The sequence below is a fragment of the Pundamilia nyererei genome, unplaced genomic scaffold (genome assembly GCF_000239375.1).
Source record: "Pundamilia nyererei isolate P.nyererei 1_Seehausen unplaced genomic scaffold, PunNye1.0 scaffold00005, whole genome shotgun sequence".
Lineage (NCBI taxonomy): Eukaryota > Metazoa > Chordata > Actinopteri > Cichliformes > Cichlidae > Pundamilia > Pundamilia nyererei.
In genome coordinates, this window is record NW_005187406.1 from 1032417 (window position 1) to 1050126 (window position 17710).

At 38.4% G+C, this 17710-nt stretch overlaps 4 protein-coding genes across 6 annotated transcripts in view; 2 read left to right on the plus strand and 2 right to left on the minus strand.

The window, feature by feature from the left end:
* Positions 1 to 1458: 1458 nt before the first annotated feature.
* On the minus strand, positions 1459 to 6830 carry kat7b (K(lysine) acetyltransferase 7b). 2 transcript variants are annotated; one of them, XM_005721650.2, is made up of 14 exons: positions 6633 to 6830; positions 5558 to 5708; positions 5207 to 5455; positions 5014 to 5096; positions 4534 to 4617; positions 4303 to 4401; positions 4092 to 4202; positions 3641 to 3832; positions 3331 to 3420; positions 3088 to 3228; positions 2889 to 2982; positions 2606 to 2752; positions 1945 to 2051; positions 1459 to 1697 (listed from the first exon to the last, which is right to left on the minus strand). In XM_005721650.2, the coding sequence occupies exons 1-14, from the start codon at positions 6648 to 6650 to the stop codon at positions 1596 to 1598; spliced, it is 1668 nt and encodes a 555-aa protein (XP_005721707.1). In that variant the 5' UTR covers positions 6651 to 6830; the 3' UTR covers positions 1459 to 1595. The 2 variants fall into 2 exon arrangements, with proteins under 2 accessions (XP_005721707.1, XP_005721708.1); XM_005721651.2 differs by lacking the exon at positions 6633 to 6830 and adding an exon at positions 6145 to 6207.
* Positions 6831 to 8762: 1932 nt separating this feature from the next.
* On the plus strand, positions 8763 to 10701 carry ptges3l (prostaglandin E synthase 3 like). The gene is made up of 7 exons (XM_005721653.1): positions 8763 to 8934; positions 9044 to 9157; positions 9260 to 9326; positions 9412 to 9510; positions 9922 to 10011; positions 10235 to 10297; positions 10473 to 10701. Exons 1-7 carry the CDS (start codon positions 8900 to 8902, stop codon positions 10479 to 10481), a joined length of 477 nt encoding a protein of 158 aa, XP_005721710.1. The 5' UTR covers positions 8763 to 8899; the 3' UTR covers positions 10482 to 10701.
* Positions 10702 to 11311: 610 nt separating this feature from the next.
* On the plus strand, positions 11312 to 14427 carry aarsd1 (alanyl-tRNA synthetase domain containing 1). The gene is made up of 12 exons (XM_005721652.1): positions 11312 to 11431; positions 11972 to 12100; positions 12253 to 12412; positions 12505 to 12562; positions 12642 to 12798; positions 12884 to 13000; positions 13086 to 13216; positions 13304 to 13370; positions 13541 to 13629; positions 13788 to 13842; positions 13923 to 14017; positions 14100 to 14427. The coding sequence occupies exons 1-12, from the start codon at positions 11393 to 11395 to the stop codon at positions 14236 to 14238; spliced, it is 1236 nt and encodes a 411-aa protein (XP_005721709.1). The 5' UTR covers positions 11312 to 11392; the 3' UTR covers positions 14239 to 14427.
* Positions 14428 to 14474: 47 nt separating this feature from the next.
* Positions 14475 to 17710, minus strand: part of LOC102198370 (myoferlin-like) — a 30754-nt gene continuing 27518 nt past the window's right edge. For both annotated transcript variants that reach the window (XM_013913486.1, XM_013913484.1), the window contains 9 exons: positions 17226 to 17365; positions 17050 to 17138; positions 16874 to 16969; positions 16582 to 16723; positions 16340 to 16439; positions 16071 to 16261; positions 15666 to 15775; positions 15426 to 15573; positions 14475 to 15293 (listed from right to left, as the gene is read on the minus strand). In XM_013913486.1, coding sequence (XP_013768940.1) covers positions 15255 to 15293; positions 15426 to 15573; positions 15666 to 15775; positions 16071 to 16261; positions 16340 to 16439; positions 16582 to 16723; positions 16874 to 16969; positions 17050 to 17138; positions 17226 to 17365 — 1055 coding nt within the window. In that variant the 3' untranslated portion in view covers positions 14475 to 15254. The remainder of the gene's footprint in view (positions 15294 to 15425; positions 15574 to 15665; positions 15776 to 16070; positions 16262 to 16339; positions 16440 to 16581; positions 16724 to 16873; positions 16970 to 17049; positions 17139 to 17225; positions 17366 to 17710) is intronic.

Sequence of the window (17710 nt, forward strand, 5' to 3'; positions counted from 1 at the left end):
TGTAAGTAACACATATTATAATGGTGCATATGTATTTTTAACATTTTTGCAAATAAATCTGTATTTTGTTTTTCTTTACTAATTTGAAAGAAGATACAGAAAGAAAACTCAAAATGTTAGACGACCATTGCATTAACAATGCGTTTGCTTGTAGACTTATGTAGATATACTTTTTAAATATAAAAACTGGTTTACTTTAAATAAAATAGTGAAATGTTTCTTGCAGGATGAATCACTGCAGACAAGCCTGACCAGTCCAATGTCCAGTGTAATAAAAAGATCCAAAGCCCTTCGATTCTACGGACTCATGGGGAAACGCTCAGGTAACCTTGAAACATATCCATGCATAACATAATGTCTCATTTTTTGTCTCATAATAAGTATTAAAGCCTGTTGCATGACAATAAATTTATCTCTTCACAGATGCAAAAAAACCCTACCAAGTAAAAAGACGTGAGTGGCTTGACCTTATTGAAGCAGAACTCTTATCATACTAACGGTTTTGAAAACTAGTAGTTCCAGAAATTGGAATCTAATATTTAATCACAGCATCATTGCATATTTCTTATTCTTATAGGAAATAAAGGAGAAATGTTTGTGGGCCTGATGGGAAGAAGCATCTCCAGTGGTGGTAAGCATAAAATCATCAATAGACCGCATGTAAATTGTAGATATTTCAAAATATCAAGGCAGCTTTATTGATATTAAAAATATCAAAGTGCTAATACACATTACACAGCTATGATTCAAAGTACAAGCCGAAAACCATCCTAGTCAAACGTTTCCTGTTTATTACAGAATCTCTACCCAAAGTAAATCGTTCTGCAAAGACCACTGCGACCCATGATTCAGAGAACCCATACAAGCAAGGTACGATTGTACCAGTATAAAAACCTGAGGCTGTTTTGTTTCTATGTGCATTCATATAGTGGTGTTACATTTGTATTTTATATCCTCAGCAAATTAAAAATCTCCTCTTTCCCCTCATCATTGGCAGGTTCAGCAAAGGAATGGATCAGAATCCTGTATTGATGGAATTAGAAAAAAAAAAAAAAGACATTATGACGAAGATCTATACAATTTTATACCAACCAAAGGCGTGTTGCCATAAATCAAACTCATTAAAAGTACACCCTGCTCAATTTCATGTTTCGATTCATGCTAACAGTTACTGTATTAACGCTCAAAAAGAATAACCACCATTGTCAAAAAGCACATTTCTCATAGTAAATAAAAATAACCTCTAAATGCACTCAAATGTAGCTATTCTAACATTAATGTTATCCATCACATTGGACCGTTCATCATTTAACATTCAGCACACAAAGGCAGTTTTAAAGCAAATCCTCGACACTCATGTTTCACAATGCTGACAAAAAGCATTTGACTTGGAACGTATGCTGGTTTGGCTAGAAATGACAGTAAAATATAAAAAGGTGTTTAAAAAATTCACATTACAGACAAGAAGAAATAAACAGGGTCAAAGGGATGAAAGAAAAAAAACACTGATCTTTATTGACAGTTCATAGGTCTAGGCTACTTGTGGCTGGTGAGGCTAGAGGCGAGTGTTTTCAGTAGCCTGAGCTTCTCAGTGTTTATGTCCCTTTGGGAGGGGTCCATTTTAGCGAGCTTGGGTCGATGGTTTTGTTGCTATTGCCTCGCTTGATCTCCTTTGCTTTCCACTCATCAATCAGGTCCTGGGATGAGAAACAGGGTAACGAGCTAGGTTATCACATCTAATTTTTCCAGTAAGATAGAAATAGAAAGAAGGGCCTGGTATAAAACGTGTTTTACAGCATTAACGTAAAATTTTACTTCCAAAATTAATCAAAATATTAGAAATAGACAAGTAAATGATCTCAGTAACCCAAATAATTTGATACAAAAGCAATTATTTCAATAAATAAATACAAGCATAAATAAAACGGAGAGGAGCCAGCTTACCTGACGCTTCAGTACTAAGTGCTTTCCCTTCCAATACTTCAGCATCTGAAGAGACTGCAGGGTGCTCACAATGTCCACCGGGTTGACAGCAGTTTCCTGACTGATCTCTGTGCAGCACGCAAATATTAAAACAAATATTCATTGTATGCATTTGTCTTGTTTATTAAATGCATGAATCTTCTTGTGCGGATTCATTATCATCGATATACATATTCGGAGATCAGTGTATGTACAAGTAATCTTTAAGGGCCTAAAGCTCAAGCTTCAGACTTCTCTAAACACTCTGGTTTAGGCATTTTTTCCTGCTGTTGACTGTCAATGAGAGGGAATTTCTTTAATATGGTTATCTGAGGCACACAGCTCAGACTTTGAGCGCAGCACTCCCACCCAGCTGCTGCTGCGCAAATCTTTTACTTGCAAGGGACAGCCAAACAGAAAAAAACATAGCTTAAGAGGTGAGCTAAGAGGGAAAGAAGCTAAACTGGCTTGTTACTAGTCAGAAGATGGACTTTGGGACTTCACCAAGGCCAATATAAGCTAAAATTAAGATTATTTTAAACTGGTAATTGGTAACTGGTAACAAAGTACAGAGCCACTTTCAGCTTTTTTTGTAAACATATAATTTAAGCTGCCAAATTATAGGATTTGTGCTTTCACTTACCTTTGATGGAGATCTCCTTGCCTTGAAAGTTGTACATGTATCTGAGTAATACCTCCTTCCAGTAACTCCTGTAACTGATGAGGCCCAGATCAGAGAGAGGTCTCTCTGGCGAGCCCACCTTCTCCTCAACTTTAGACAACAGATAACCTAAATAAAGCACAGGACAGTCAGAATGAACGCTTTCAGAAGGAAGAGAGAATTATCTGTATTTCATTATGCAAGAAGACTAAAATGCAATTTAATGATTACATTGAGAATAGAATAAATTAACATATATACATACTAAAGTCAATGAGCATCTTTCCAAAGCCTTGTCTCATGTACTGTGGCATTGTCAGGATACAGGATACATTGTAGTTCAGGAAGGAATTTTTCTCCTTAAAGAAATAAATAGAAGGAAAAAACACTTTTTAGACATTTCTGTTCTGGAACATAAATTCAATCATTGTGTGGGTAAAAACAATAACCTTGTTCTTCTTTACCTTTGAAAAATAGCCTACTAAATGGCAGCCAGTGTTGTCAGCTTCAGTCATGACATAGAAGAGAAAAGGCTCCACGTCATAGTAAAGTGTTTTGTGGTCCAGAAAAAGCTTGGCAAGTAAACACAAGTTCTGACAGTAGATCTGGGGATGATATGGCCCTTGATTACTTTAAAAGTGGCTTATATATTTGATTACAATTTAAAAAGAAAAGAAATGCCAGTGTTCACTAAGTAAGACTCTTACCTTATTCTTTTTGCCATCGACTTCAAAAACAGATATAGACCCCTTTCTGTACACCTCATCTCCTGGAGGATGCTTCCACACACATTTGGCCTGAAAAGACAAATAATATACAGTACTTCCAAACCAGTGAGTTCATAAAGATAAATTATTCTTATTTAAAGGCCACCGTGCAGTAAAAATATATAATGTAATAAGAGCAACGGCTGTTTGCCAAAACTGAACTTTAAAAAAATGAATGTTTAGAATGTTTTTATAAAAATCATTTCTAAGTGTAGCACGACTCCAATGACTTGGGATTAGTCTCTCTCACCATGTGTCGCCTGAGGATGGTCTGGCTCTTCATGTATTTGAGGCAGAATTCACAGACGTACAGACGACCCAGACGCGCATACTCCTCAGGATAGGGCGAGTGGTACCAGGTGTCCAGCTCGTAGCGACCAAACAAGATAGTCTTGATCATGTTACTGCCCTCTGTGATCTGACCCTGGATGCGCAGCTTCTCCTGCAGGCATGAAGATGGGAAACATTAATGTCCAATGTGTGTGATGAGGTTATCAATCAAAAAACTAGAATGCTAACATACTGACAGTTTTAAAAAAAAATTAATAAATAAATAAAACAAAATAGTGACAACTCAGTTTTTAAAGAAAAATAATGTAACTGGAACAATGAAAGGCACCAGCTCTAGCTTCATTTCCTTTTATCTTATTCTAAAATGCTAAAAAGAAAGTACTTATGGAGATGTGAAACCCCATCATTACCAGGTCTTCAGATGCTCGGGCCTGTGCTTTCCTGAACAGCTCCAGGTCATATTCACTGGTGATGTTCTCCAGCAGAGGCTCTCTGGTGTTGCCGTGTGTTTGCCGATGCTCCTGTGGGCCACGAGAAAAGGCAAGCAGGAAATGAAGTAACACGCCAGCTATGAGGTGGAATAAGCTTAGAAATAGCAAAACAAAAGTACTGGGGATGTACCACATGCTTTTCTTTCTGCTCCTTCTGCAGGCCAGAGTTTCGACCCTTCCTTATCTCAGCCACTTGCTCCTTGTATCGAATCTGTTTCGGTGTTGGTGTCTACAAATAAGGATAAATAACCAATTCACTTTCCTGGTATGAGAAATTACTGACAGTAGTTAAAATAATAAACAGATAATTAAGCAAAGTGTAAAATTCAATGTCATGCTCTCATTTCTAAAGCAGACCTACCTGGTGACGAGTTGCATGGCGCGAGTTGCTGTCCTCCTGTGCCTTTACCTCCTCCTCTTGTTTCTCACGGCTAATGGCTTTTACCTGACAAATAAATAAATAAATAAATAAATAGATAAATAAATAAAGCATGGATTATATCTCTTCTTGGTCTCTCATTTCTCTCTGATACGGCTCAGGCAGCCAAATACTCATACCAGCCACTTCAACCTACAACATTAATAACATTTGCTGGGAACATCCCTGTTTAAGTGATGAAGTGTGTTACTTGTGGCTGTTTTTACTGATAGCAAAAGACATTGTGTACTTGTACTACAGCTGAAATTGTCATTTACTACACTCAACCTTTGGAGTATCAGTTATGTCCCAAAGAAAGTTGTACAGTCCAGCCACTGCCAGTGTTTCAGGTTAATAACTGTATAGATAAAGTAAATTCACATAATATTGTAAAGTATTCTGAACATGATTTATAATAATCACCTTGCATTCATCAGCAGAAAGATTGTGGTAAAGAGGACAGCCTGACACAGCAAAATGACGTTCATGCTTTCCTGTGAGGTGACCTAAGAAAAAAGAGAAAAATAAGGACAATGTTTGCTGATATGCCATATTTCCAATGTTCAAATTTTTAATAACACTTTTGACGTTTGGCAAAAAAAGTAATATATTTTACCAAGGGAATTGCACCCCGGGGTTGGACATTTCATGTTGAAATTATAGGTCTCGTGACAGCGGCGGCGTTTAGGTCGGTGGGAGAGATCTTTATCCGAATCTCTGTTGGCTTGGTCCTTGGCCTGGCTCTCATCATGTGAGGCATTGGGACTGGAGATGTCCAACTCTGATTCAGAGGAGGGTGCATTTCCAGTGGGCGTCAGTGGTGGAGATTCATCGTGATCCACAGCTCGCTTTAATTCCTGAGTATCTAAGGGAAAATAAAATAAAAGTAATCTTCAAATCACTGTAAAAGTATATATATATATATACATGTGTGTGTGTGTGCATATGTATAGGCTATGTTGCCAACCCTGAGAGCTTTGGCTAAGGCGAGTAGAGGCTCTGGTGAGGCGCTGTCTCTTGGGCACAGTGCCTTCACTTTCTGAGCTATTGGTCTGTTCTCTTTCAGCAGAGGAGTCAGAGTCTTCAGTTCCATCTGAACCACTCCCAGCCATGTGTCTCTGTCAGGGGAACAAACGGTAAATGAAAGGCACCTTTTACTAAATAATGTCAAATAGAGGTGCGGAAAAAAACAAGCATGGATAACACTGATGGTGTCCACAAGCCAAAAAGACAGAGTTGTTCTGGCGATAGCAACTACAGTTTTACAGAGCAGTTAATTCAGCATTCACAGTATATCTATTCATTGTTGAGTCATAAATCCACCAAATTAAAAGCGTAGCTGAGGTAACACTGTAAAAGTGCTGTTTGTGGACATTTTTCTTTTAGATTTCTGACTGGCTACAATCAAATGATAGCTCTCCATTAGCTGTTTAATTATTATTATCAGCATAAACAGGTCTTAACACCATCTACCCCTTACTAATACCAAAGCAATATATTCCGCCAAACTAGTGTTAAAAACTGGCCAAATACTGTCACACGTGTAGTAATTACCACGACAAAGTAACCAGTCTGCTTAGCACGTCAACTGTTATTGTTGTTAGCTTAGCGTTAACGGTTAGCTCTGCTCTTGGTTTTTAGTATTTGTTTTTTTCCCAGCCAATGTGGCACAACACTGTATTCACAAACAGCAATTTAAGCAGGATTGGTCTTGTTTTAGTCTTAGGGCAAAGCCTACATATACATGAACCGCAAAGCGCCGTTACATTTCACCAAACGTGAAGTAAAAGTTTCAGCTTCTTTTAACTGTACACTGGGTGTTTAATGAGCTCGAACAATACCGACACAAGCTGAATGTGGCAATGCAGTTAAAGTCAGTATGTTTAAATTATTCTGTGCAGATTTATCAGCTGATGCTAACACCGTGTTTTAGCGCGTTACACTGTCAGAATATTGAATGGAATATGGTGGAACCTCCTGGTTAACCATTAGCGCTAACTTAGCTAACGTTACCCTCTTGTGCGACCTACATGCACTCTTACCTGTCTTCTACGAGGCATGTTCTTCTTGATGGCTACTACTTCACGATGGTCTAAAGCAGCAAATGTAAACGTTACGTTTAAAAAATAAACTGTTTAATGATTTATAGATTTTTTACTTTATTAGTTTATATGTACACAGCGTTTAGTAGCTCGAGCTGCATTCCTCGCTCAGACAGAGCGAAGAAATGAATTTCCGGTAACCAGTAGACCAGCAGGGGGCGACTTCCGGATAAAATAAATTTATTACTAATGCCTGTCTAAAATCTGAAGTGGGCTGGGTGGGGGTTAATTTGAAATGCACTGTCGTAGTATCGTGTCTTTTTGTCTTTAATAAAAATATGACTCCCAAGGAGCCAATCTTTCTTGCCGTTTTGAAAAAAGTGCTCTTGTTCAATAGATCCCAAGGCTTTCTCTGGGACATTTTCAGTCCAGTCCTTGTACCTGACCATTTTCAGAGGAATGCTTATTTGTTTGTTAAATCACTGAAAATTGAGATTTACAGCAGATGAACAGTATCTGAAAAATCATGTGCTTAAGAAATGGGGGGGAATCCATCAAGGACCTGACACGAGACACGAGATATATCTGTTACTTCAGCGGATCTATTTACTGTTGGCCTCAGAAATTGCTTTAGTGCTGTGGTGGCTGTCAAGAAGTTATTCTTAAGGAATAGTATTGGATAACAGCCTTTATCCAAAGAAGAAGCCTTTAAAGAACCCGGAGAACTCATCCTGAAGATTACTTTAAGAAGTTACAAGATACAGTAGCTTGAGAGTTCAGGCTGTGTTGGAGAATAAAGATGGCCATACCAAATATTGACTTTCAAACTCGTAAAAATTATCCAAGCTGCCTTTTAAACTTGTTGGATTTTTACCAACTCTGTTTTTGGCCTATCTATGTTTACACATGCTCCAGAACAGTTTCTTCCCCTCTGCTGTCGGACACATGAACAATAACCGTATGACTGCTCCCACACATGACCCTACGCTGTGTTCACTGCATCATTCCATGTTTGGCACTGATCACCCCCTGCACTCATGTATATATCATGTATATATCTATCCACTTAGCACTTTTAATTCTTATTCTTATTTTTATATTTTTATGACAGTATGTTTACACTGAAGCACCGCAGCAATTTCCTAATGTTGTAAACCTGCTCAACATCTGGCAATAAACCCTTTCTGATTTTGATTCTGATTCTGAGTCAGTTCCTGCACATAGTTCCAATTTCCTTACCAAAATATAAAAAAAGGCTGACTCAAGACTTTTAAATTGTATCTATTAAATTTTGCTTTGTCGAATTTACTGATTTTACCGAGCTGTTTCACTTAGAAGAGCCACGTTCTTATATATTCATATTTTGTTTGGTTAACTTCAATTTGGTCATATTGTTATTATCATATATTGTATTTTATCAACATGTTTACTTATTGAGCCCTGTTATTTCATTTGACTGTATTTTTCCTTTTTTTTTTTTTAACTTTATTAAGTTATTGTGTATTTGACACATACTTTATTGAAATATTCTACTTTATTTAAACTGTTATATATATATGTAGTGGATGTTCTGGCTGGTCTACCACAGGATTTTTTTTAACTTTTGGAAAATAAATAAAGTATTTTATCTTTATTATATCTACCTTCCTATATATAAAGTTTACATTTACAATTCTACTCTTTAAACAATATTGATGGCCAAAATACTGATTTTAAGTAATTTAATTTTGTTGCATAACTAAGATTTAAACTTAATGAAACGCTGTCAAATGAAATTCACTTGATTATTCATGTATGTGTATGTTGGTAAATGATTCATAAATTCAGCTAAATCAATTTTAAAATTATCAATGTGTCAAGATTTTGTCCAAAATTATTAAAGTTCCATTGCATCCCTCAGGCAATGTTGGTCAACAACCTCCCAAGTGCTGAAGTGGGTCCCATTAGGTAATTTTCTTGTTGGATTCTTCCTGCCCCCACCTCCATCCTCTTAAACAATCAATTAAAGGTGGCTGAACCACTTTGAGAACCCAGAAAATGCATCTGTTTTCCCGAGTGTTCCACAGTCAGGCTATAAAGGGCACGGAAGGGGCTGTGGCAGGCAAGTCTCCTAGCAGCTGATACCAGATGGTCTATATATAGCTTTTAGGGCCTGGCCGCTGCATCAGAGCACACTACTAACTCAGCTGGACACGTGTGAGTTAGCTTTCTCTTGGTAAAAAGGAATTGTATAGCAACTTCTCTTTTATTTAAAAACAACAACAAGAATGAACAAACCTAAAATTGTCAGACCAGAGGAAAGGTAAGTGCTGCCAAACTCACTGAGCAATAAAGCATGTTTTTTTACTAAATCTTTCATTATGAAAAGGTTTCAGGTTTGATTCCTAAGCAGTTTCTTGGTGTTTTAACAGCAAGCCAGCACATGCGCTGTGGTTTGACAGGAAGAAATACGTCACCATCAACTTCATGGTTCAGAAACCTAAAGATGTCCAAGTTGATATCCAGCCAGACAAACTGATTCTGTGGTGAGTTTTTAAAGACGTTCCCTCTCTTGAAGTCACATGTGATTCAGTTTAGAAAATGTCTAAAATGGTTTCTTTGACAACCCCATTGCCTCTCTGCAACAGCTGCAAAAACGAAACAGATGATGTGTACTACAACGAGCTGCACTTCTATGACAAAGTCCAGATCCACGTAAGCATACGCATTACATTCTGTATTCTTCAATGTACAGAAAGCAGGCTGTTAAACGCTCCTTTAACTTGTCATCACTTGAAAGGACTCCAGAGAAAGGGTCTATGACCGCACCATCAATGTCTTGCTAAGGAAGATGAAACCTGATTGTGCTTGGCCTCGTCTTCAGAAAGATCCAGCTAAGGTAAGCACACGTGTTTGTGTCTGTGTCCTTAAACCGATCAGTATCAAGGTATTCTATTCTTCTCATCTGGTATTTACTCAGGTTCATAAAAATAGCATGGCTCATGTTAAGACTGTTTTTATGAGGCTGAAGATTATTTTTTTTAACCAATGATACTTCCTCACTATTCATTTACCAGTTTAGTACTCTTCAATCCCAAACCCTAAGTTGAAAAAGTCTTAGCTCACTGTTTCCGTCTCATAAAAATGCATTATATAAGCAAAGAGAAGCTTTATATAAGTATTTATCTAAAGCTACTAATAGAGTGCCTGAGGATATTACAACTAACTAAGTAGGATGTTCTGTAATCCTTGCAACTTTACTTTTAGTAAATAATACCTAAAATGGTGCTGTTATGTCTTCATTCCACAGGCCAGTTGGATTTCAGTTGACTTTGATAACTGGAGGGACTGGGAGCACGAAGACGATGAGGGAAAGGAGGAATATGACCGTTATGTGGATGTGAGTGAATTCAGTCTTCTTAGTAATAAGATCAAATCAAATCAAATCAAATCACTTTTATTGTCACATCACATGTGCAGGCACACTGGCACAGCACATGCGAGTGAAATTCTTGTGTGCGAGCCCCACAGATCAGTCAAATTCCAATATTGCTTCTGATCCCAGTGCATGTAATATGCAATACCTTCCATTATTTTTTGTTTAAATGGCTTTCCTTTTACAGATGATCCGAGAGATGGCTAACAGTGACAAAGGAGAAGCTCCAGATATGGGGGATCTTAGTGATGTAAGTGAAGTGTTCTCCATATAAGTGAGGAGTGTACAATGTAAAATTGGGAATTGCTTCTGCAATAGTCTATATTTAAGTATTCTACAATCAATGCCGACTGAAAATCTGTAACTTATATTGATCATTTTATTGCGGAGACTGACCATTCATCCATTTTTTTCCCTTTCAACAGTCTGACTGATACTTTATCCTCTCTGGTGAAGCCTGCTGTAAATGTATAGCTCAGGATACTGAGGACAACAGTTTGTTTACTGAAAGCTGTATTATATGCTAAAAATGGATGTGCTATTGTCCAAAATGCTGTTTTTAAATGTATGATGATATTTTATGTGAGATTATTTATTGCTCTGTAATTGTTTACTGTACACCGGCATGTGATTGATAATAAAAGTTTTATTAAACACAAAATTGCATTATGTTGCTTGAGGTAATAACACTAGCTGAATGAACTGGGGGATATAGAACATGATTGTGTCGGTAACTCCAGAAGATGGCAGTAACGTTGCAGTAAATTTAAAAGTCTCAATCAGTAGCCCAAATTTAGTTTACACTCGTAGTAATGCACTAAAAACACAGCCTCGCTTTTTATACGTAGTCATTTTAGTGACCTGTTGCCGGTTAACATAACTAGTTGTAAAAAAAAAAAAACGTTTCCAGCCTTTTGTTGAAATGCTGTCTAATTTGAAATTACCCGATTTTTCTCTTAAATCGGTTAATTTCATCACTTTCAACGTTTGGTATGTTGTCTGCGTTCTACTGAGAATCATTTATAGCTGTATCAGATTTAAAAAATCATTGCATTCTGGTTTTATTTACATTTTACAATTCGGGTTGCAATTTATTCGATTTTATAGAGCACATCCTGAGGTTTTCTCTTCCTCCTGTTAAAAAAAAGTGCATTTAAAAGATGATTAAATAATAGTGGCTTAATTAATCTTTTTCGCTTAAGTCAAAAAAGTTATGAAGCGAAAGTCGAAGTCATTAAGTTTGGGCTATTATGGTACCCGTCGGCGTTAGCTGACAGCTGTAGGCTTCACCTCCCCGTGCTCGTGCTACCGGCTGGCGCAGTTTTCCTTTCAAAAACAGGACAAAATGGCTTTTCAGTGTCAGCGAGACTGCTATATGAAAGAGGTGCGAAGCTTTTAAAAGCATCCGAAAAGACCTCCCGGAAATTTATCAGCAGTTCGGTGCAGAAGTGATTAGCATGCCTGCTAACTGATGCACCTGCTAGCTACCTTTGTAACCAGAGCAAGGGCTGGCAACTGATTTATAGCTCGTTTATATATAGTTACGAGTCGCACTTTTATCTTACATAAGCTTAGATTTATTCAGTTTTACTTTGTTAGAGGTTGTAATTGTGTAATTTCCACACTCTATATTTCAGATCGTATCATTTTTCTCCTTTAAAACGCCGCTTAAAAGTAATAAATCACCTTAAATGCTATGCATTTAGAGAATTTAGGATACTGTCTCCTTTTTTAAGTCTTCAGTCTTTGTACTTGCTGTCACATAAATTGTCCTTTACAAAGCCAGACCTTTATAAAGTCTTGTATGAGACTGAAATCTTGCACACACTTAAACAACTGCAGTCCTTTAAGAAGCATGTAATATTTCTGGTTGTAAATTTTATATGACACGATTATTATCGTTATTTCTCTGGTCCCCTTCCAGTTTGTTACCTCTGTAGTCTCCTGCTGCCCAGCGGAACTAAAACAAGAAGTAAATGGAAAGAAAGAAACTATTAAAGGATTCCACATCAAGCTACAAGATACCATCTTGTTTCCTGAGGGAGGTGGCCAGGTAAGCATGTTCATTTTCTTTTTTCTTTCAAGCTCTTACTCCATTATTTAAATGTGTACGTCACATGTTCCTTCATTGCAAATGTTTATGCAAATGCGAGACTGTACAATGTCACTTGCAAAATTTGCATGCTTTATGTTGTCCTCCTGCAGCCAGATGACCATGGATTCCTTGGAGATGTCCCAGTTTTGAGAGTGACAAGGCAGGGACCGGACGCCCTGCATTTTGTGGCCTCACCTCTGGAGGTGGGTCAGGAGGTTCAAGTGAAGGTAGACTGGGAAAGGAGATTTGATCATATGCAGCAGCACTCGGGTAATAATCACCACAGAGACAGGAAAAAACGCCATCGCGCATTTTGTTTTACCTGTTGCCTAAGCAGTAATTGTTTTCTTCTTGACTCTTAGGTCAGCATTTGATTACAGCTTTGGCAGACACAATGTTTGGATACAAGACCACATCCTGGTACTTTACCACTGCATATGTTCTTTTCCATGTAGCCACTAAGCCTTGTAGGATTACAGATTTTCTGGGTTTTTATCAGGGAACTGGGTCGTCAAAGAAGCACCATTGAGCTGGACACTCCCTGTGTGAAACCTGGCCAGCTTCAGGAACTGGAAGAATGTGTAAATGAGAAGATCAGAGCTCACATTCCTGTCATGGTTCAGCTTCTCTCTATAGATGACCCAGCTGTGGAGAAGGTACAGATATTGCACTTACTGGTTGTAAAAGAGACCTGTTGCCCTGTGTTAAGTGTATTACACAATATGTATTTGTACAAATCAGGTGAGAAGTCGAGGGCTGCCAGAGGACCACGCAGGACCCATTCGGATCATTGATATAGAGGGCATAGATGCCAACATGTGCTGTGGAACCCACGTCTCCAACCTCGGTCACTTACAGGTACAACATTGACACTTTCACAATTATATTTAGTGTTTGTGCCATTAACCGTTGTGTATCTAATTTCTTTGTATTCAAATTTAAGGTAATAAAGCTGCTGGGAACTGAGAAAGGAAAGAAAAACAAAACCAACCTAATTTTCCTGGCAGGAAAAAGGGTACTAAAGTATGCAGAGAAAAGCTACAACACAGAGCGTTCACTGGTGTCACTTCTAAAGTAAGTTCTAAATCTGAATAGTCAAAATTTAACTTTGAATCATTCAGAAATTTGAAGTGAAAACTCCTTTTGGTCATTTTTCATCAGAACAGGACCAGATGAGCACGTTGAGGCAGTCGACAAGTTGCAGAAGTCTGTTAAGCTGCTACAGAAAGTAAGAACAGTTTCTTTCTAGATTACTGTTTGACAGATTTGGTAAAAAAAAATGGTATGGTAATAATAAATTAATAATAGTAGAATTAGATTTTTTGACAGGGTAAATATGCTTCAGCTTAAGATATTGCATATAAGGCTCCTCAACTACTACAAAACTGTCTTTGGCAGACTAACCTGGGCCTGCTTCGTGATATGGCGGTTCTCATTGCTCAGAGCTTTAAGAATGATCCTCACAAAGACTTCTTCACCTTCCACAAGTAAGAGCTTCTGCTTAGAGATGTCATTGCACACTGCACTAACCAGTTAACCATTTAAAAAAAACCCTCAGAAATGATCCATTCTTTACAACCTGGTGACGTTTTGGCATCAAGGTGAGTATGTCAATAACAAAACGGTGTTCTTGTTCTTCTTGTAGAAAAGAGGGAGACAATGAGTTTATGAATATCATTGCCAATGAAATAAACACTGAGGTAAGATCACAATTTCACTGCTTTACTGCTAGGCATTACCACGTCAGTATATTTATTTTCAATCCCTACTCTGGTTATAGGAAACACTGGTTTTCCTGACTGTTGGAGAGGAAAAGGGACCTGGTTTGTTTCTGCTGGCTGGACCCAGTGAACTAGTCACTGAGATGGGACCACAGTAAGAGTTTTCATATTTATGTAGCTTCTACTGTTAAAATCTTAATGTAGGTTGGCACTGTATCTGTGTGTTTACTTTCCAGAGTGTTAGAATTGCTCCAAGGGAAGGGAGCAGGGAAGAACGGGCGATTCCAAGGCAAAGCCAACAGCCTGGCACGGAGAGGAGAGGTGGAGGCTTTACTGAAGCAGCGCTGCAATCAACGCAGCTCACAGGAAGAATAAATTTTCATTAGAAAGAAACGTTTTATACTTCCAAAAGGGGAACATTAAGGTTGGCTTACATGGCTGTTTTAAACATCCATAATCTGTGGTAATCACTAAATGATGTGTTGGGTTACACATCATGAGAAAGTGACCATTTTGTGAAAATGTATATAATTCAACTTCTGTACAACATGTGCTGTACATATTTCAATATTAAATGTAAAGTGCTGGCTTTATTCAGTCAAAATCCAAAATTTTGAACAATTTATTTTTTTAATCCCATCTTTTATCCAGGAAGGAAATCTCAGAAAGTTGTTTCTGTCTTTGTGGTTGTAGCATTTTCAGTGGGAGAAACGTTTTATCACTTGTTCAAGTGACTTCCAGCTGGACAATTGTCAAAGCTTGGAAGGTACCTAAAGAATGCTCCAGGCGATCCAGGAGGGGAAAAAAGAACAACTGCTGCCTTAGCAAAATCTGTAGTGAGTCCTCAAGTGTGAGGAGTATCAGAACATCTAAGACACATTTTTTCAAAACACAGCATCTCTGTGGCTTTTAAAACCCAAAACACACTACGCCCTAAGGATCAGGTCTCCATTGCAAGATGAGAAAGATGGAATTTTCCACATTGCAATTTTGCAATTTTTGAGCAGTCAAGTAATACAAATACACTTTAAAGAAACTTTGAGCTATTAATTGTGATCCCATTTATATATAATATCCACAAATATGGAAACATTTTAATAAAAAGGAATATTCCGTTTAATAAAAGTAATCCCTAAATATCACCCAAACTGGGCTAATGGGAAACACCTTTTCCATATAGTGTCTTAAACAAAAGCCTTTCAAAACTAGACTGTAATGGACTGTATTGTCACAGTTCGGTGGTGTAGAAAATGTGTTCATATGTTGAAATAGTGCAAATGTGCAAGCTCCCCTTCCCATTTGTTAAAAAAAACTAAAGTTAAAAAAAGGTACAAGTTGAGATAATCTGGCAGTATCTGTGTGGAGTTCGTTGCTCCTGGTGGTCCTTATTGCTAACTTAAGGGTTTCACGATCTTCATTGAGATGTAGTTCTGTAAAATGCAAGAAAGAACAATCAATCACACATTGACAAGTTTCCTATAAGTACAAAGATGATAAGACTGAACAATTTTATAATATGAGAAAACTTTGGTGTCCAGTGGTTCGCTTTTGTCTGTCCGTACCGGTAAAGAATACAACAGGATGGCGATGAAGAGGACCACTATGATGAGGATGATAAGTCCAATAAAGACCCACTTGAACCTTCTCCACACAATGAACTTCATGGTCTTACATGGGTTGGTGAACCAGAAGAAGGATGTTTCTGGGCGACTAGTAGTTGACAGAAAATGTATTTAGTAGACATCATAGCCTGTATACCTTTCAAAATTCAGCCCAGCTAATCTTGTAAAGCAGGCTCTTACTTTGGAAGGTCCAGTTTTGGATTCATGTTGGGTTCATCCCGACCTTTTCCTGCAGGTCGCTCGTCTGCATCCACTTCACTCACAATCTCCAGTGTCATCTCCACTTTGCCCTGAAAACCCAACACAAACAGAGTGACAAGACGACAAGGACCTGTGATATTTTTGGAATACTTCAACTAAATTAAGACCAATTTATCTGACAATCTCCTGCAAGTAACACATTTCCAATTTAGGAATTTAGGACTAGTCAATAGAAAATAAAGTAGAAGTATAATGTTGTTGTCCAAAGCTCTTAATCTTTTCTCTTCATGGCACTTTGGGAATATTGTATTTTAACTCTACATTTCCAAATGTCTTGTGGTTCCATCTTATCAAATGAAAACTGAAGTTTCTATTCATACTTACACCCAGGACCTTCTTCCCATCTTGTTCAATAGAGCAAGGCCACCAGCCTCTGACTGACTGCTGAGCAAACAGAGACTTGTTCTGCTCTGCCTTGTGTGGACCTATTTCCACATTATCCATCATATCCAGAGAGCATTTCTCTGGGGTCTTCGCAGGAGCAACCAGGTTACGCAAATCCAGCTCCACAGTACCTGGGATCACAGCACATTGTACTCAGGTTTTATAAAGGTTAGGCATAGACACACAGGTTGGACTTGAAAGTTTCTTACCTAGGTAATCATCCAGTGAGAATTTGTCATTATCCCAAATCTGAACAATCAGTTTGGGAGGAATCCGGAACTCTGTTTTATCAAGACTCCAAAAGTGTTCCTGTTATAAAAAAAAAAAGAAGAAGAAGACATTCAAACATGCTTTAACTTAATTCCAACAATACCTGTGTTATTTTTTTTAAAATGGTATTAAAATAATCTTTGATCTACAGTATGATAAACCAACTGGCAACAAGCCTCACCTTCTTGGATACAAGGCAGAGTTGTTCAGCTGGCAGGTAGTCAAGCCCAAAGACGAATCGCCAGTTAAAGTTACCATCGCCATCCAGAGACCTGTAGTGGACATCAGTCTTCTGCTTGTCCTCCTCCATTCCTGGCATCCAGCTAGCACATAAACAACAAGCATGAATAATCATTGGCCTTTGACAGTAACCCTCTAACACAAAGTGCTGCTACCTCCTAAAGGAAGATTTTGGAGAAAGTAAACAACAATAGATTTGGACAAACAAGGGCTTTGATGCAGAATTAACACACCCTTTCACATAGATGTCGCTCATGCGCTCTCCAGTGATACTGGTCTCATCCAGAGTCACATCTGTGGTGTTCCAGATGACAGCACGCAGGAAATACCTGAATATTTGAACACAGTCATTGTTAGCTCTCAGTGACATCCGCAGCGATGAAGTACTGAAGAGAAACACAGCACTTACTTCTTTGGTTTGCGTGGTGTGATGTCAAAGGGAGGCTCGGGGAGGCCTAAGCTTTTGGGAAAAACATCCACCCACATCTGAAGTTGTCCCTAAACCAATGCAAAATATACATTTTACAAAAATAACTGAGCCTGAGTCATTGCAGCCAGAAACAGGTACAGTATGAGATGTCTAACCTGAGAGAGGTTGGGCTGGAAGGTGCTGTAAAGCGTCCTAGTTTCCACATGTTCAGGGACGAGACCCTGTGTTCTGAGCACGTGCAGACAGAGGCGTTCATAAGGTGGACCCAAGTGCTGATGAATTTCCTTGTCGCTCTCTTAATGTAGAAAAAGAAATCGATCACTAGATTGGTATTAAAACAATCTGGTGTTATAGGGGCAAAACAATTCAGTCCCAACAATATTGTATTGTTGTTGCGACCTACGCATCTACTAATCAGAAGGTTGGTGGTTCGATGCCTGCAGTTGCATGGCAAAGTATTCTTGGGCAAGATGATGAACCCCAATTTCCTCCCAGTACATTCATCAGAGTGTGAAAGTTGGATATAGTTTGGTCCCGCCTTCACTGTTGTGATTGGTGTGGGGGTAGGGACAGGCTTAGGGCGTCGGGGGGTTCACCGGAGGCATCTTCCTTGGGGGGCTCAACCCGGGGTAGCGGTCAT